Consider the following 20,766-nt stretch of genomic DNA (forward strand, 5'->3'; position numbering starts at 1 on the left):
ATGAATTATTAATTTTGGGGATGAAAAAACAATGTTTTCACACAGAAACTATAGCATTAAGAATGTTTTATCAACTACTTTAACTATTTACCCACATTTCAACGGTTGTGGCTGACATGCATGTGCGTGTCTTAGCCTTTGACACGGACCGTTCCCCATGGCTGATGCCACGGAGTTGTCACAGGTACTCGTCAGGACAAGTACTATCACAGATAAAGTGTACAACAAGATACAGACACACTGTGAGAACTCAGAATGTGAAGACAAACAAAACTTGTTGTTGTGAAGACAAACAAAAGCTCGCACCTGTTGTCAATAAAAACAAAATCTTGCACCTGCAAGTACTGCGGAAATGAGGACAAGGCTGGCTGTGCTTGGTTTTATGCCTGCTTCGGTCAGGTCATCTTGAATGTTTTGTTTTGATTTTGTTTAGCGCGTCAAAGTCGATGTTCGCTTCGTTTTTTCTTTCATTAGTTTTAGATTTGTTTAGTTCCTTTCGTTCAATCCTTTATTGAAATCTTCACAGACGTTGGCAATAAATTTTGTTTTAAGTTCTATTTGAGTTCGCTTGATTCGCAGGCTTTTCGGTGATGGGAAAAAATGCAAGATCTTTCGTCCACCTTTTCTGGATGATTTTTTACTTTTTGAATTATTTTTTTTTTTTTATACTTAGCTATCGCCATTACCGTGTGACCAGGGCATTAAATAAGCGCCGGTCTTGTGTAAAGGCCGGGTCACTTATGTTAGCTGCCAGACATCTCTGCCTGGATGATTGTCCGTCTGAGCAGTTGCGGGTCCAAATGGCGGCCTCCTGCTTGAGCGTGTGTGGAGATGTACAATATACCTGTAATTTGACTCCTGAGGGAGCAACTCAGGAAGTACAATTCCTATACCACTGAGGCAAAGCTGCAAGCTGTTGTGTTTGCTGGAAAAAAAAACAGCAAGGTAGGTACAGTTTACAATAAATTTTTACAATAAGTCCGCTGCGGAGTGTTACCTTAAAATCCTAAAATAAAATGGCATGCCACGTTTATCAGTTGCAGAGGAACAATGGTAGGTGGCGCACCGGTGTGGCTTTGATTTAGCCCTGCATTGATTTCCCATTATAAGATATTGAGAACATCTTGTTAGACGCTACATGACTGATCTAAAGTGGTTGTCTTTGGTTCACACACCCAGCGATATGTGTGAAACTTATAAATTACAGTGCAGGCAGCAAGCAGCCTTTTGTTAATTTTATTAATAATTGCCTGCTTCATTTAGGCGTCGGGTCTGCACACATTTTGAAAAAGTAAACGCCCGAGCTATTAATCCAGGAAATAGTTGAGAAAATTAACAATCGATAGGGAAAATGAATAAATAAATGTTAAAGCCCCCAATGCTGCGATGTAGCAGAGAATTCAAGGCAAAAACTATCCGCTGTGAGCAAACCTTTGCAGAAATAATAAATTTCATTTGCTTATTTGTTATTTCAGTACAACACTGATAGTCCAAAAGACATTCCCACACAATGAAAAACTTCATATAATCCACAGCATCACATTGTGGGAAATTGCATTTCCTTATCACATACACCATCATCGTCCTCTGGTATTAGCCCAATGGACAACAGCCTTTCCTTTTAAAAATAATTATCTGTAAAAATAACCCTAAGCATCGTAGATCACAGCGCTGGCATAGTGCCCCAAAAGTTTATTAAGATTCAGAGTTGGCCTGGCGAAACATCCAACTCCCTGCAGCACAGACTACACTTAACGTCCAATCCCTCAGTTTCCCACAATCCTCCGCTTCCTCCCAGCATTCACCACAATGCTGTCCAAAGCTTGTCCACGACTACAAAATGGTATTTTTAACAAATCAGTTGCACACCTGTGCCACAGTGATGTAAGCAATACCCAGCTATTTCTTCCCCACCTCCACCCACCACTAAATGTCACCATCATAGTGTTTTAAGCATTTTGAGATACTGAATCTTTCCCTGAAGCACCTGGTTCAGTCAGTGTATCAAGTGTTTCAAAACCATTTTCCATTTACCATTTTCTGAAACAATCATTTTATTTATTGTTCTGAGTGTTTCAAAAGAGGAGTCATTTTCATAGCAATGTTTCATTTCGTCTACAAGTGTTTCACAGCAGTTAATCCCTCTCTGACTCCACTGTTTTATTTAGGTTTTGAACATATTGAACATATCGAGTGAATCATTTTCTGAACTGGAGGATTCTCATTGTCCACTAGAGGTCATCATCATATGTGCTTTGAGCAAACAGTTTATTTATTGTTTCAAGCCTTTTAGACTAGTGAATCTTTTTTTAGGCAACTGTATCGGGTTTTGAGTGTTTTATAGCGAAACACCTTTTCTGGAGCAACTGTTGCCTGTAGTGCTTCGTAACACAGAAGTTATTTTGTGAATTGTTTCATTTAGTTTTCAACCAGTTCACCAACAGTAAATCATTCTCTGAAGAAATTGTTTCATTTATTTTTCAAATCTGTCAACAAGTGAATCTCCCTGAAGGAAATGTTTCATTTAGGTTTTTGAGCATTTTAAAACAAGGATTCATTTTATGAAGCAAATAATACATAATGTTTAACAAGCTCTCCATTTGTTGCACGTCCACACGTTCCATGTCATGTATTTTAGAATGTCATGTAATGCTTTCTGTATGTCATGAGACCTGTAATAGCAAATAAATAAATAAATGTTTACATTCAAATTTTCTAAATTAAGGCTTTTTCAAATTGCTTGAAATACAAACTCATGAGAGCGTGAAAATGTTTTTGCAAAATTTTTTTTTTCTTTTTTTTTTTTTTTCAAAATACACGTGCTTCCATTAAGCATATTTCCAATTCTCTTCTTCAATTTGTGCAGTTTGGAGGATAATGGAAACCCACCTTGTGGCTCTCATTGTGCAGACTGAGGTTGAATAACACTGGTCAACACAATTTTTCTTGCATGGAGTTTTTCAATGGATTTGGGGTAATCTGGGGGCACTGAATCTGAATCTGGTTTTAGTTTTTGCCAATCACATCATATTTATGAGATATGAAAGCATAATTCTCGTATCAAGCATTGAAGCACGCCTCTTTGGTGCCATAAACGATATCACTGCTCTTGTTCACATTTCGTGAGTCTGGTTTAAAAACTATGCTTTTGAAGTTGCTTTTGTGCACGATTAGCGACATCAAACTCGGAAGTGAATGGGCAACTTTTGGGTAATCCATCAATACAGAACATGCAGAGTGCAAAAAAACATGATGTGATAGAGGAAATCTGAGCTCAGATTTGGATTTAGCACCCCAACATTACCCTAAATCAGTTCTCAAAGTCCATGCAAGAAATTGTTTTTTAATATTTTTTATTTATTTATTTATTTATTTTTAACCAGCGTAATAAACACAGATTCACTGACAAAGCTTTAGATTTATTAAAATACTTAATGGATCAACTTCAAATATGTGCCTGGCAGAGCTTTAAAACATATAATTGGAAGAATAATTTAGTGTATATTGTTTCTGTATGAAGAAACGTGGCACTGTGCGTGCAACAGAATAATCTGTATCTGCTGAAACCCTGCGCACAGTATCAGCACAGTATGAAGTGCAGTCTTTATTACCGAGGTCAGCCCACATCATTTTTCTCAAACTTTATTTTGTTGCTTTCTTTGGTGCACTTATTAGTCCTGGGTAAGCTTATTAAAATAGCACAGGGGCTGAGCTGAACTGCAGAAGACTAGAGAATCAGTAATTCTTCAGGACGCTGGGCTTCTATTAATGAGCACTAATACACTATAAAAACTACACTATTAGACTTTATAATGTCTTTCATAGTCCTCTGGGGCAGCGCCAGCCAATGGTGCAGGGAGCTGACTGGGCACTGCCTCGTGGCCTCTTCCTGGCACAGAGACAGAAAGAACAAGAGAATAAAACTGAGCTTTTTGGCTGCTTTCTCCTCTGCTCTAATGACTGCATTTAAAAAACTCAGCTTGCATCATGTTTGCTTGTTTGTTTTTGACCACTTGGATGAAGCCAACATTTGATTGCTTGGCTGATTAATCTTGTAAAAAGGCCATTTCAGACGCCATTTAAACAAGCTGAGCCTGAGTTTGCAGGATTTAAACAGTTGACATGTTGACTACTGTCTTCTCATGCACAATGACTACACTGTAAACCCGAACAAGTTAGCAGAACTCAAAAATAGTGCGGCAATCAGTTGCCACAAATTTTTTAAGTCAATAAACTTAAAAGTCAATTGTTCCCAGAACTTAAAAGTTTCGATTAAATGCTGAATGTAGTGTAGCAGATAACTGAAACAATCATGCAATTGGTGATAAAAGCATCAAATTCATCAGAAATACTCCTTAGACACTCCTCTTTAAAAAAAAACAGATTGGCCACTTGACTTTTCAATCGGTGGACAGGTAGGGGTCAATTGAAGAATTACACAGAGGTCAAAATTAAAAGATGCTCCAATCATATTGAAAAATATTCCACATTATTTGCCTGTTCATAAAGATTCCAAAAAGGTATAGTTTGGACTATCTGTGACTGAATTCTATGGCGTTACAGGATAAAAACAACAAGAATGGTGACAAAGCTCAGTTTCATTTTGTACAGGGTCAAAAGTTAAAGTTGCTCCAATTTTGGTAAAAAGTGATGCAAATTATTGGTTGAATTAATAGGGTTAATAAATGGAATAGTTTTGACAGTGCTGAATGCTTGGTCTCCAAAGTAAAGGACAAACAAGGTCAACGTCCATTGGATTCTATGACATGTGACATATGTTACCCCGTAACATAAGTAAGGATGATACATGGTCCAGACTATTCCTTTTTAAAACCGTGTTAACTCAACTAGTAATTTACATCATGTTTTACCAAAATTGGAGCAATTTTAACTTTTGACCCCTGTACAAACTGACACTGACTTTTGTCACCATTCTTCCTGTTTTTATCCAATAACTCCATAGAATTCAGTCACAGATAGTCCAAACTATACCTTTATGATAAGGCAAGTAATGTGGCATAGGTTTCAATATTATTGGAGCACCTTTAATTTTGACCCGTGTAATTCTTCAATTGACCTCTAACTGAACGCCAACTGAAAATTCAAGTGGCCAAACGTTTTGTTCAAAAAGGAAAGGAGTATTTCTGCCAAATTTGATGCTTTTATCACCATTTGCAGGATTCCGCTCTAAATATTCTCTTATCTGCTGCACTATTGTACTTTCATCAGTAAAAGTAAGTCTTTTCGGCTGCTTCCTTGTTTTTCACTTGGGGTCGCCAGCAGATGTGAGGTGGATCTGTTATGTTGATTTGGCACAATTTTTACACCGGATACCCTTCCTGACGCAACTCCACATTACAAGGAGGAATGTGGCACGGGTGGGGTTTGAACCAAGAACCTATCGCACTGAACCCAAGCACACAAACCACTTTTCCACCACCCATGCTAAAGGGTTCATTAAGTCACCTGAGATATTTTCATATATAATTACTTAATTCGTTTAAGTTATGCTTTGAAGTTTTGCTTACTTAATACACAATTAGTTCAAGTCAATCAAAAATTTTGAGTTAAAGTACTCAAAAAGCAACACCATGTTACACAAACTTGAAATATTTAAGTAAGTAAAATGTTTCTTCAAACTTTGAGTTTACACTACTTAATTTTTTTAAATTAATTTGAACATTCATGATTACAGTGTAGCAAATACTTATTTAAAATGCTGGTACTTATGACTACCTAAGTGCTCAAAGTATCACGTCTGTTTGATGGAAAAGCTGGAGCCTCCTTGTGTGACCAAAAACGGTTTTCTTGCCCACAAAATCTCTCTCTCTCTCTCTCTCTCTCTCTCTCTCTCTCTCTCTCTCTCTCTCTCTAGCTGACAGCTGCAAGAATCCAGTCATCTTGTTGGCCCACTTCTGGCAGAGGTAGCACAGCAGCAGATTGCCGGCCTAACTGCCACAGTGAGAGAGGAGCGTATTTTTCTTTGATCAAAAACGGCAACAGCGTGGCCAAGAACAGCAAGTGGCAGAGCCGTCATGTAAATCAAAAACCCACCCGTCGTGTGCTAAGTCATACAGCAAGAGGTCTGCAGCAGGAGTTGCTGCTGTCTGAAAATGCATGAGTAATGCAGACTCTACAGACATGTGGTCAGCTGTGGCATGTCTGTCCGGGCCAACACCGACACAGAGAAGTTATCTTTATCTCCGCTACAAATAGTTAAAACAATACAATCCAGTTCATATGACCTGGGAGATTAATTCGGCAAAAAAATGCAATGTGTGAGTGTAATTCTCAGTGCAAGGTTTCTGCTAAAAATATGTTTTTTATGATGATGTATCTGAGCCAAATCTGCTTTAACTGCTCTGATTACACTGAGGCCCAAAGCACATTTCTTCTGGTATTCCAGAAATATTTCAGCACTTACTCAAACCAGATCATATTTTTTGCTGTGTGACTCTTTGGAGAGAGCTTTTAAAAGTCAGAATGCCTTTGGTTACAGTGAGATGCCATAATCATACCACAATGGTCACATAAGAATGAGAACACCCAACCTGATTGACATGAACCACAGAGAATGAGAGAAGTAATGGAGATGTTGCAATGCCCACATTCTACAGATTTCAGTCTTGAGAGTGCTGCTTAAAGGCCCCTTCACATATAACATGGTTGAAGCCGACTGGCGCACGAAGGAGGAATTGCATGCCACTCGTGAAAAATCTGAGCCACCTCAAATGCCTTGTACAGCTGTCGCCACAATCATTTGCACACACCAGTGGCCGAAAGACAGCGAGTGCCCATTCAACCCTTCTCTCAGCAGGTGTCAGTCAAATTCCAGGTGCCACACAGGAACATCCAACACCACTTGCTGGGCACTTAGAAAAGGCGTGGCTATTCGCGCTTCCGGTATGAAAATGGAGTGCAGATGACCACATTCGAACTGTCTGTGAAATTTGTCTAAGTGCAACACGAGTGTGGTGCTACCAAGCAACACATATGGGTGTGACTGTGCCGAACCCCCCCAACACACACACACACACACCATGAATCCAACATTGTCAGCTGTAGCTGAGGGTCCCAGAGTCCAGTCGCTATCCAGCGCAGTGCACTGCTGGAACAGCTGACCGCTGGGTACTGCAACTCAGCTGGTGAACACGCAATGCACATGTGTGGGCAGGCGCTCATGGCCTCATGACATGCTGATAATTACATACAGACATGATCACATGAGGACCAGCCAGCGTCCGAGCACATGGCACCGTGTGGAATTAATGAGCCGGCCGGACAGGCTGATGTCACTTCCACCACATAAATTGTAGTTTACATAGTAGGTCCCTTTGGCTGCTCCCTTGTTTGCATTCGGGGTCACCACATTTATTTATTTATTAATTATAATTAGTGAATATCACTGGGTTGATATAAGTAATACATAAAAGGGGACGCAATACAGAAGCCCACAGTTAAATAACCCTGGTTAAGGAAAAAAAAAAAACACCACTTACAGGATTTGAACCCACACACTCTGATTACCAGGCAGAAACTTTACCACTGTACTACAATCACTATCTTATAACAAGAGCGTGAAATGGCTAAAATCAACAATCAGATGAATGTATTTTTTAATAAAAGAAAAAAGCACTGTGATAACTGACCAAACGGTATTTGGTACAGCGTATTTCTGCTGATATGTGACTGAAAGTGGCATATTTGCTGTACTACTGGTCTGTCATATGATCCTACAGCGCGCTGCTCACTGTCCTGTCAGACAGACGTGACGTTCAGATCGCCTGCTGCATGTCCACATGAACTGACGGTCCGGTCCAGCTGGAACAGCCTGTCAATGTGTGCGCTCTCCAGCCCACTGCAAAAGCGATATATGTTTTTATGTATTTCTATGTGAGGATAGCAAATACACACATGCATGTGTCCGTCAAATCACGGTGCGTGTTCTGCAGCTCTGATGTCCAGGACCAGACTTGCCAACAGCTACCACGCCCCCGTCTGTTCAGCGCACAGACCAAAGTGTCACTCTATGATCAGATGAGAGGCGCATTGCCTGTGGGGGAACGCAAACCACACACATGCATGTGTTGGGGGTGTGGGGGAGTGCACGACACATGCACACGTATTGTAGGGGGAGCTGACATGTGCACTCAGCAACAGTCGTGGGGCACTTAGACAAATTTCACATCCAGCTTGACAATGATTGTCTGCTGACTGTTTTCATGTTCATGAAAGGCCACGCATTTTCTAAGTGCCAAATGAGTGGCATTAGATGTTCGTGTGTGTCAGTTGGAATTTGGCTGACATCTGCCGCGAGAGGGTTCGATGGGCTCACACAGCGCACACTCTGTCTTTCAGCAAATAGTTGTAGCAACAGGTGTACGAGCCATTCGAGGCAGGTATGATTTTACACGTTTTGCATACGATTCCTGCTGCATGTGCACTTTATGCGCAATTTGACCAAATTCGCACTGTGTGAGAAGGGGCCCTTAAATTCTTCTTCCTGTCAGAAGCAGAAATGTCATGATTTTGAAACAACTGCTGTTTTTGCTTCTATCTGTTGTGTACGTGTGTGTCAATTAACACATGACATCGACATGATGTGAATAACTATCTGAAATTTACTTTAAAATTCATATTGCTAAATTTACTGCAAAGCTGGTTTCACCACTACTAAGCTATAATGCCCCCATCTCCCCCCTCCGAGATAAAACCTCAGGAGTTGCCACTGAAATGTTGATACTGTAACAACCAGAGGATTATTTCAAAAGACGCTCAAGCAGGAATGCCGTCATAACCTCTCATAAATCGCGGTTTCTGTGCGAAGCAAACCTCAGTGAAGCTGATGCAACACGAGTCTCTTCCTCTGCACTTATCTCCAGTTTCCACAAACGTCATGCTGCCCAACTTTGATTGAGGTGATTCAAACAACCAGATGACAAAGCAGGGGTGTCCTCTCTCTCTTTTTCTTTCTCGCTCTCATGGTTGTGAGTCAGGAAGAGCTATCATTCCATTACCCAGCATTCCCTCCTCAGCTACTCAGCCAGACAGAGGTTTACGGGAATACCGCTGCAGAATCATCACTGGGCCTCAGCTTTATGAATCAATGGAACATGCTGCAAACATTACTCCCTGCACCACTCTTCCCAAACAGCACCCTCACATTCATCCATACCTCACAGCTGAGCTCATAGAAGACTCAAAGACGTGGGCCAGGGCTCATGGGAATGTAGGAATTGGTGAGAAACCTTGTGAAAGGACAGTCATCCTTACCGCTAAAGTACTTTGACAAAAAGTGTATTTTTCTCAAGCATCTTCTACACAGGTCGTAGAGATTTGGTGACTTCTTCGCACACCCTTCAGCAAGGAAAGTAGGAACATTAGCTTGCAATACAAACGAAATTATCAAATATTTAGAGAACAAATGCACAAAGTGAAAATGGCACAAAACACACAGTTGCATGTGCTTGGAATCAGCCATCAATGACTTTCAGGTTTTCCAGATTTTAAATTATTATACAAACAGTTCATAGTTTGTTGTAACAGAAAATGGATGCAAGTGAGAGATTTTCTGGTAAATTAACAGATTACCGCCAACCTGGTAGGAATTACGTTCAGACTACAACACGCTCATGCCCAATGAACTGGATACATCCAAACACACAGCTCAGTGGGATAAAGAGTTAAGCCACAATTATGTAGACTTGGGTTTGATTTCCAGTCACGTTACCAATCATTGTCACGGGTACTGGTCTTGGCTGGAGAGGTAACCTGCTTCAAGACTGGCATCCTGTCCAGCAGAAGCTGGAGATGCTGATCCGCTTCACGCTATGGAATCTGAGGATAAGCACTGGTACCAATGGGCTGCCTTACATCTTCTGTTGTAATGCACCAGTGGACAGTGTCCACCAAAGCTCCCCTGAGGTGAAGCAGTGAAGGCGAGAGTAAAGAGAAATTTTGTAGTTGTTCTTCTTCTACACCTTTTTTCCCCCACTTTCGCTGTATTTGCTCCATACTGCAACAGTTTTCTCCATCTTTCCGCTTTGTTTTATTTTTCCAACAGCGGCCATAATATGTCATTGTACTAATACGCAGTTGCAGACATACGTAGGTTGTGAACCCATTATTCAGGCACAGCTCAGTACTGCACTCTTTAAATACAGATATACAGTAAAACACGCATACAATGGATTCAGGTGGACCAGGAAATTTTGTACGTTATCATTGAAATCTGTTATATGTATAAAATGTACCAAATTGATTATATTTATACAATGGATTAGTTACAGTCAGGAGGTGCCAAATTATCTGTGGGGAATCCTGAATCAGGACCTGCCTCATTTAATGGTCGGGTCAAAACTTCGTCTGAAAATAATAAACGCCTGCCTTAAATAAGCGCCGGACATTAGGTGCATTAAAAAGATTACATTTGATCGAGTCACTCTTTTTTTCTAAGTCAGCTGCAGAGTGCTACCTTACATGGACTGCATTTATATAGCGCTTTTCCATCCGCATGAGATGCTCAAAGCGCTTTACGCATCAATGACTCACCTGATGTGAGGCTGATACCATGAAAGGTGCCACTACACACCGGGAGCAACCAGGGGATTAAGGACCTTGCCCAAGGGCCCTTAGTGATTTTCCGGTCATGCTGGGATTTGAACTGAGGATCCTCTGATCTCAAGCCCAACGCTTAACCACTAGACCATCACCTACCTTAAAATCCTAAAGCCTGATTTATGCTTCTGCAGCTCTGTAACTCCGTGGCCATGCAATGACGTTGACATGCACGCTGATCTCTTAAAGGTCCGTTGTATCTTTACACAGGAAAGGTGGCTTTTTCTGGATTAATTTGTCCCTCACTGAGCTTCTTTATACAATCATCAACCTGTGTACCATTTTCCTCCATGAACTGCGGGTTATTTGAGCATCTTTTTCTGACTCCGTGGTGTAAAGTTGGTCATATTTGCGGACTTTTCTGCCAAATGTATTTGATCCATGATTGAAATGACATCAGCACGCACTCTGCAAAAACATAAAATATGTCGGGAGAGGAAGGAGTGAAACCAGAAAAGTGACAAATCACAGCCCTTTGCTGTCTCCGATTTAGTAGGTGTGCTGGTTCGCACCCCGCAGAGGGCTGTGATCTAAGGTGGTTTGGTTTGTCGCATCCAGGGATATGTGTGAAACTTAACACCATATTACAGCACAGCCAGCAAGCAGCATTTTGTTAATAATCACCCACCTTGAATTACGTCCTGCCTCGTTTAGGCGCCAGGTCAGAGCACGGTTTGAAAAAAATTAAACGGCTATTAATCATGGAAATACAGTACCCACTTTCCTCGAATTGCGAGTGTCAGTGCTGAACCCCATTTCATACCTCTGTTACGGGACATGTCCAGACTGCTCTGTCCGGTATATGCGGAGGGTTTTTAATGAAAATACAATGCATTCATATAGGATGTTTTGTCCAATGTGAGCGAAAATTTCTTTATAGAAAATCTGTTATCTACAGTGTTTATTACATGGAACACCATACAAAAGCATTGGGACTTTTGCTTTCGTCCAATGAGTTCAAATATCCGGTTTATACAATGACGGCTTAGGCGAGTTTTGCTATATACACAGCAATTTAGGTCATGTTTTTGGTGGTCTAAGGCAGATGACATGAACACGCCAGATTACACCTTTTTCAGACAAAGTTGTCCACATGAGAGGACGTGGTCAAATCTTGGATTTTGAGGATGTGGTCGCTGCATATAAAATGAAAAATGTGTCCGACGGAAACTAGCAATGACAATAATGAAGTGCTGTGCACCACTTTGCACTGGGTGTATGAAACAACCCTGTAAGAAGAAGCAGTAAGTTTTATCAAGGCACATTATAAGTACTTATCCTGGACACCAGAGTGTGAAGTGAAGCTCGAAATGGAACACCAGTCCAGCGTAAGTCACTTCCTCAAGTAAGGCTGGTACCCACTGCCAGCTGGGTGGAAGGGGACAATGTGATTTGTCTTGTCCAAGACCAGAAATCAGGAGCCAAACCCAGGTCTATATATTAGTATCCCACTGAGGTACCTTCCCTTTAGACTATAATAAAAATGTTTGCTTGAAACTGCATGATTTTGAAGATTTTCACGGTCAAACCAGTAATGACAATCTTCCCATTTAGTGAGGAGGGTCTGTCTTTTAAAATTAAAAAAAGTTATGGCACACCCAGCTCAACAAATTCTGGAATCCTCAATTTATGTAGAAAAGTCACATGCCACTATTCCTGAGAGCTTCTTATAAGAGTTTTATTCAAAAATACAGTGATGAAATTATTTTTTATTTTGGCTTGTGCAGTCATTAGTACAGAAAGCAAACAAGAAAGAAATGACTTATTTCCCAACAACACATGGCCTTAATAAATCAGAATTGGCACGATGACTTGCACACAGCATGAGCTCCAACATGAATAACAAATATGATCTGTGTCTGTGTCACATCCAAAAAAATGAAAGCAATTATAATCCTGAAATCCTGCACACTTCAAGAAAGTGAAAATTACTGCACTCGAAACATCTGAAGCAGACATTTTGCCAGAATCATAGCTGTGTAAGCAGATTTTACGAGACACAAAACTTTATTTCCCTTCAGAAGATGCTCTCCGGCAGCAACTCAAAGAAGCCACGGAGACGGTAAAAACCAGATCACCTCCTTTCTCTTACTCTGAACGGGGACCATTTCTGCTGTCCTTTCAAATTTTCCCTGACAGATACCAAACTGGACACAAGATTCTTGTAAAAAAAAAAAATATATATATATATATATATATATCTACAAAATAATTCATCAGAATGGAAAACACAACTTGGATTATTAAAAAAAGAATGAAAGTGGATGCGACCAAAAGCATTCACGAGCGGCTGAGAAATGGTGATTAAGCTCCTGACACAGCACGGGCTGAAAGCGGCGCTGCAATGGCTGCTTGTTTCTCATAACACTCAGATTATCACCCTGCAGTCTGATGTCTACAAATGCTGCTGACTTAAACACAGGAAACTAAGTCATTCTGGGGGAATTCAACATGGGTGCCAAGCCCACTTTACCACAAGAAAAACGTGCAAACACGTATACTTAAAGTGGTGCGAGAAACCCCTCCGGCATTTACACATTTTTTATGACATCAAATTAAAAAAATACAATCCCAAATCAGAAAAAGTTGGAATGATATGGAAAATACAAATTAAAAGAAACATTAAAAAAAACAGTTTTTACATTTACTTTGACTGGCATTTTTCACTGCAGACATTTGGAGCCAAAGATATTTTATGTTTTGTACGGACAACTTCTTTTTATTTGTTAACATAAATTCTTTTCTCCATTTAAAGCCTGCAACACATTAAAAAAAAGTTGGAATGTTGCAGCATTTACACTTTGTATTGTTGCCATTCCTTCTCAAAACACTTCAAAGACATTTTGCCATTGATGATTCCAAGCAATGACGTGTTTCAGGTGTTATTTTGTCCCATTCTTCCTGTAAACACATCTTAAGGTGTGCAACAGTACAGGCTCATTGTTGCTTTTTGTTAATTTTTTTTTTTTTTTTTTTTTTTTTTTTGCAAAATTATCCACACATTCTCTATTGGGGACTGGTCAGGCCATTTTAGTATCCGTACCCTTTTCTTCTGGAGCTGTGCCTTTGCAATGTGTGCAGAATGCAGTTTTGCAGTGTCTTGTTAAAAAAAAAATGCATGGACTTCCCTGGAAAAGACGTCATCTTGAAGGCAGTATATGTTGTTCTAAATTCTCAGCGTACTTTTCTTCCATTAATCCTGCCATCACAGAAATGTAATTTATCTTTGCCCCATAACATGACAGACCCTGGCTTTTGGACTTGGTGTTGATAGTCCAGATGCTCCTTTTCATCTTTGGTTTGAAGCATACAGTGTCCATTTCTTAAAAAAAGAAAAAAAAAGACCTGGAATATCGATTTATCTGATCGCAATACATGTTTCCACTTTGTGATGGCCCAACCTAGATGTCTCAGAGCCCAGAGAAATCATCATAATTCTGGACAGTTACTATAAGGTTTCTTTTTTGCACAGTGAAGAATTACATGATGTTTGTGAATATAACTCCATATTGTAGTGCTTGACAAAGGTTTCCCAAAATAATACCTTGCCCATGTAGTTATATCAGCTATTGATTAATGACTGTTCTTGATGAAATGCTGTGTGAGGGATCAGAAATCATATGATATTTTGCAACACCTAATAATTTCCCGAGTGATTTATTTTGTAAATCATTTCATGAATCATTTTCTAGTTTTCTGTGTTTAGTAAAAGTGATTGATTTTGTGGCACAGTGAGTTCTGTTTTGAGTATTTCGAACCAATAAATCATTGTCTGAAGCAATTGTTTCCTTTTCAGTTTCAAGCATTGTGAAACAGTGAATTGGTATCTGAAACAATTAGTTCAGTACTGTTTCAGGTGTTTTCAACTATGATTTTTTTAACCATTTAGTTTATGTGGTTGAAACTTTGACATATCTGTTTTCAGACGTGATTATGTTTAAAATATTTCACTTTGACCTCTGATGCCCACTTATCCTGTGACACACCCGCAGTGTCTCTGCAGGGAGATGAGGGTGTGGGTTACAGCAGCCCCTTTCTATTTAAATTGACAGGCGTAGGAATATGGCCGCTTCATGCTGGTTCCAAAAGCATGCAGATTCTCATAGAAGCCCATGTTAGAATGTCCAACTCTAGGGCAGAAATAAACATGCTTACAGCCAGGAACAAAAAAAAATCTTTTTGTCCCTGTGGCTAGTTTCTGCCTCCATAACAAATGTATGGGGGGTACATTTTGTATCATGTTGTGGACATTTATCTTCACTGTCAGATTAAAGTGTATAAATGGAAAACTGTTTATAAAATCAGCCTTATTTTTAATTTAATTTTTTAAGGCTGTAAGGTTTCACGGTGTGTCAGAACATTTCTGTTCTCATGAGTATTTAATTGCTGATGCTGGTGAATTTTTGTGTGGGTGAGCCATCTGCGCAAGGAAAAATTCAAACAATTATCAAATCCAAACTCCCGTAACCATATCTCCTTGCAGCCTAAATCAACAGACAAACCTCCACATTTATCCGAAAGACGACGTATGGTACATGGGTATGCTCTTCTAACTCTAACGTTTCCCTGAAATAATCTGCCGGACTCAACAGCACCGTCCCAGCCAGGAGAAACTGTAGCAAGGTATCGAATGATTCTAGAGTACACACTTCATTCAAACCTGATGCTCTTTTTCAAGAGGGGTCAAGTGTTTTTCTTTGCAGGCTAAATATTTTCTTTGCTGGTGGGCAATAATATTTATAGCATATAGACTCCCAGTGTGAGAAAGATCAGCCGCCGTTGCACTCGGAAAGACTTGTCACTGATTTGTGCTGAAATTGCAAATGTTCATGAAAGTTTGGGTTTGCTTTTTTGAACCTACAGGGGTATCTTGTTAAAAAAAAAATTAAAAAAGGAAGCCTAGCCTGAACTGATTTTTTTTAAAAGGAACCAGAATCTTCAAGTTTTCTCATTTCATCCTTCATCCTTTCTTTCCACACATTCTCATTCCGAGCTTTAGTTATGCACTTGTAAACACCCTAAAAGAACACGGCTTGTATTTCAATCTGTTTACAGCGATGAACAGCAGATCAACATCCAAATGTCCTGCAGCGCGTCGTCTCACAACAGAGCCTCAATTAAATTCCTGAACGGATCATTAGATGGAACATCGCTTTTATGTCGCCGCGTAGTTTCTCAAACTTTGCAATTGCTCTCAACACGTGAAAGGTCACAGGAAACATTTTCTCCCTGTATTGTCTCTCTTCCTTTAGGAAAAAAAAAAACCTGCTGCGTGAGTTGTTGCATTCAGTATAAATCTAAAGTAACAGTTGGGAATTCAGTTTAAAAACTCATGTCATCTCGCTGAAGTGAAGCGTGATACAAAAGACTGACAAGCACATAAGAGGCTTAAAACAAAACTGGATAACAGTGTGTATTAATATGATTAATTGGTGTATGTGATTACTGAAATGTAAAAGTGAAAAGCAATGAAAATATGAAAATTCAGTGATGACTGAGATGTAGCTGAGTGCAAAAGTTTGTATCCCCTTTAATATGTCAAAAACGAAGCCCCCTTTTTCTATTAACATAATACTTCATTCCCAGTTTGCATGAATGTTCCATCATTAAAAGTAACAAAAATGGACAGTGTATAAAAACTGTCATACAAAAAAAAGAAAAGAAAAGAAACTATATTAGTCCAAAAGAGTTGCATCCTCCTCTATGAAATATTCTCTACCCTCTATGCCTCCTCCGACATCTTTGGTTCCTTTTGAGTGGCTTTTCTGTCCTCTCATAGATACATAAGCATGTATCATGGAGTTACAAATAGTGTGGTATGGTAAATCTATCTGGAGTACACTGAAAAAACAACCAACTTAAAAAGTTGTTTCAATTGGTAACATCTAAGTAAATTAAGTTGTTTGAACTTAAGTTAATAAGTTGGATCAACTCTAACTTACTAAGTTCAAACAACTTAATTCATTTAGATGTTACCAGTTGAAATAATTCATTTAAGTTGGTTCAACTATTCTCTTTTTTTCAGTGTAGGCAGTTAAAAACTAAGTGACTGTGCAAGAATGAGACGAGTGAGGGAAGCCACCAACACACCGGCTGCTCCAAGGGACCCAAAGAAGTTGGAGATAGTTATAAGGGGAAAATGATGGACATACAAAGTATGAGAGAACATGTCATAAAGAAGGATGCAATATTGTTTTTGGATAGATCACTATCGGATTGGATTTTCATCTAATAGTCTCAACTAAATTAAATTAAATTATCTGGCATTGATGTGCTTTATTTGAGTTGGCACTACATATATTTATTCAATGGAAATCCTGCTCATAACTGAATTGAGTTCATCCAATGAGTCATTTTTTGTGTGTGTGTATCACTCTTTTTATACACTTTTTGTCCATTTTTATTGCTTCTGATGATGAAGGAATATTTGGAAAACCTGAATGGGCATTGAACATTATGTTTTTGAAAAAGTACCTTTGTTTTGCCATTTAAAAGTAAAGGGGATGCAAACTTTTGCACTCAGCTGTATGTGCACTTAAAACCTCACAGATATCTCTCAGTATTACCCAACTGAGCCAGAGCCGTACTATAAAACACTTATGCATGTCCCTGTGTCCATATTAATCTGCACAGCACAATCCCTAACAATCCGGCTTGTATTCCCACAGTTTACGGGAAGCGAGTTCAAAAGCGTTGCCGAGACAATGAAACGATTCATTCTGTGTTGGGGATGCTGGGACGGAGGACTAAGGGTACAACTGTGTGCTGCAAAGAGAGCTCATAAATGCTGAGACACATTCGGCAAACATATGGTTTGTGTTTAGCCACAAGAAACAATAATCAAATCTGTCGATCCCCTCTTCTTGCTGCAAGGATGACTGATAATACAAAAGTCTGTTCCGTCTAATCATAATTTAGGATGGGGCTGTAATTACCTCCTCCGCCTCCTCACAGCATTCTGCCTAAACAGGATGGAGAAGACTTCCACAGACATTCAAAGCCCACTTTCCACTCTGACTGATATCTGTATGACACGGGCTTATTTCAGCTGTGTAATTGCTCTCATTAGGGTTTTGCCTGCACTGATGAGCCTCTGTCAGTTTTTTTTTAATGCAAGGCATCAAATCAGGGATGAGCCACATAAGCCATTTTCTGGATTTTTTAAATATTCATACTTTAGCTGCAAAACTCAATCTTTCTTCTTTTTTTAAAGCAAAATTAGTTGTTCAGCTGAACCACTGCAAACAGCTGCCATATCTTCTTAACATTCACAGGAAGTACACTGACTTGGCATTTATTCCACACACTGTATATCACTTGACATGGCCTTTTTTGCACTGCAGAGGCTTTGATTCTGGTGTTATTTATGAATTGGCTGAGTATCCTTGTCAGCTCTGGGTTTCATTAACAGACCTAATCCACAACTGCAAACAGGACTCTTAACAGAAACAGCTGCGCGTCACAAAAGTGAGCCATATATAGAAACACTATCAGTTTTTTTTAATCCACCTCAAATAACCTCACAAGTCATGCAAGTTCAGAGTTGCCATGCACACTGACACGGGTTCAGTTTAATCCGTGTGTGGTTATTACTGCCGTTTGTGATATAAAAACATAACATGTTAGTGCATCCATCCAAATGTGCCAAATTGCGCAATCAGCCTCAGCAGGATCCCAACACTGAGGAGGGGGCACGTGGACTTTTGGGGCTTACCGTGCACGGGTGGGAGAGAAAAACACGAGCGTGGAGCCTTGGCAGACAAATGCGCCTTCTCCTTAGGGCTGACGCAGCGCATGTGTGCCGGCGCGTCATCGTGTGCGCTCCGGCACGTCTGCGATCCAAAACCGGCGCTCCCGGGTCTCCGCGCACAGATCTCCGCCTTGCTGCCGTACACGGAGAGCGACAAGCTGGTGAAGTCTGGGAAAGCTGGGGTCTGACAGTGGCTCACCATCCCGAACAGCGCGGCTGAGGACGAGTTCTGCATCGATGTGTTCCCATGCAGTGTCCCGTGCTCGCTTTACCTGCGCACACGCACATTGCAACCACTGAATCACAGCTGACAAGAGGCTTTTTTTTCTCCCTCTATGATAAGCAATATTTCTGTTCTCCGCGTCAGACGAAAGCGATGAAAAACCTACCTCATCCGGTCAGCCTATGAGGAGAAGAAAAGGTGCGATGGCGCGCGTCAGCATGTTGATCCAGCTGCAGGAGAAAACATCTGCTGCGAGCCTGATCGATAGCATCCTCCCAGTGAGAAGGCATCAGCATCTCTCTCTCTCTCTCTCTCTCTCTCTCTCTCTCTCTCTCTCTCTTCTCTCTCTCTCTCTCTCTCTCTCTCTCTCTCTCTCTCTCTCTCTCTCTCTCTCTCTCTCCTCTCTCTCTCTCTCTCTCTCTCTCTCTCTCTCTCTCTCTCTCTCTCTCTCTCTCTCTCTCTCTCTCTCTCTCTCTCTCTCTCTCTCTCTCTCTCTCTCTCTCTCTCTCTCTCTCTCTCTCTCTCTCTCTGACACCCGATAGCTCTGCTGCGCCACTGAACACGTGGGAGGATGAAATCTGAATCAACTAAAGTTTTTCCAAGATCCTGCATGGGCTTCAGATCGATTTCTAAAGTGAGGGATGATAGTATTATCATTGTCACTGTCATAGCTGTCGATGGTAGCGGTGGGCAATACCGGTAATTTTGGTATTGATCCGATAACAAGTAAATACAGGCCCAGTATCACCGATATCTATACCGATACTTTTTCATATTTAAGCGTCATAGATCCAAAGGATCCAAAAGACCTAGGATAGAATTTCGCCAAACATTGTACGTGACAACAAAATACTTTATTATCACAATCAACATTTTTGTTTAAAAAAATATCACTCAACACAACTTAAAACAAAATCTGCTGAGGTAGAGGGCTGACAAACCACAATACAAGGGTGCACTGCTCCGTGTTGTGTGAAACAGCGCAGCGCTGCTCTTACAGACAGAGAGTAGACTGTGATGAATCTGCGTGCTCAGCAGTCAGTATGTGCGGGAGAGGAAAAAAGCTTGAGTATTGATCTTTTTCACAAGGATCATTCCATATCAATACCAGCAGTGGTATCGATATTATCGATATTAGGATCGATCCGCCCACCTCTAATCGATGGTGGTAGTAGTAGAAGTAGTATCACGATCATCGTCAATATCAATCGTATCAATCATTATCATTAAGATTTTATACAATTCTTCATAGACTAGGACCTCATATTTGGTTGATTTATTTGCACCATATATACCTGATATACCTGCTTGTGCTGTCCATTCTTAGGATCCAGTTTGTTGTGTGTTCCGAGGATGAAGAAGAAGAAGTCAGCTTGTTTTAGGACCTTTTCTGATCGGGCACCTTTTCTATGGAAGAGTTTGCCAATTGGGTTCAGACAGTCTGATTCTGTGGACTCGTTTAAATCAAGATTGAAGACTTATCCGTTGTTTATAGTTGACACTGATTTAGTTGCTTTGATTAGCACTTTTACCCCTTGTTTTAATTGTTTTAATTGTATTTTTATTTGATTTTGTTGTTGTTTCATCAATTGTTACTTCATTGCTGTTAGTCGTGACAAATCTCTTGTATTTTGCATTGCTTTTTATGTTTTATATTGTTGTGGTGGCAGCATGATGTCTCAGTGGTTAGCACCGTTGCCTCACAGCAAGAAGGTCATGGGTTTGATTCCCACTTGGGACCTTTCTGTGTGGAATTTGCACGTTCTTCCTGTTTTTGCGTGGGATCTCTCCAGGTGCTCCGGCTTCCTTCCACGTCCAAAGACATGCAGGTTTGGTGAATTTAAAACTTTAAATTGTCTGTATGTGTGTGTGCAGGTATGGATGTGTCTGTCTGACTATATGTGGCCCTGTGATAGACTGGCGTCCTGTCCAGTGTGTACCCTGCCTCACCCCCCATGACTGCTGGAATAGGCTCCAGCACCCCATGACCCTTGATTAGACTAAGTGGGTATAGAAAATAGATGGATGGACATTGTTGTGGTTGCCAGAATGAATGGTCACCCAATGAATTGGGTCTACTCTTGTGAAGATTCTTGAGATGACCTGTGTTGTGATTTGGCACTATACAAATAATTTGAGCTGAATTTGAGTTGATGAATCATCATCATCATCATAG

General features: G+C 40.3%; 1 protein-coding gene across 3 annotated transcripts in view; it reads right to left on the reverse strand.

Moving 5' to 3' along the window:
* LOC117518488 (zinc finger protein GLIS1) overlaps window positions 1–18,910 on the reverse strand; it is a 238,252-nt gene extending 219,342 nt beyond the window's left edge. For 2 of the 3 annotated variants that reach the window (XM_034179622.1, XM_034179620.1), the window contains exons 1-2: window positions 18,754–18,910; window positions 18,332–18,637 (exon numbers count right to left, since the gene is read on the reverse strand). In XM_034179622.1, the coding sequence (XP_034035513.1) occupies window positions 18,332–18,602 (271 nt within the window). In that variant the 5' untranslated portion in view covers window positions 18,603–18,637; window positions 18,754–18,910. Of the gene's footprint in view, window positions 1–18,331; window positions 18,640–18,753 lie in introns of all 3 variants that reach the window. The other variant, XM_034179621.1, reaches the window with a different exon arrangement.
* Between the last annotated feature and the right edge of the window lie 1,856 nt (window positions 18,911–20,766).

Source organism: Thalassophryne amazonica, chromosome 10 (genome assembly GCF_902500255.1).
Source record: "Thalassophryne amazonica chromosome 10, fThaAma1.1, whole genome shotgun sequence".
Taxonomy (NCBI): Eukaryota; Metazoa; Chordata; class Actinopteri; order Batrachoidiformes; family Batrachoididae; genus Thalassophryne; species Thalassophryne amazonica.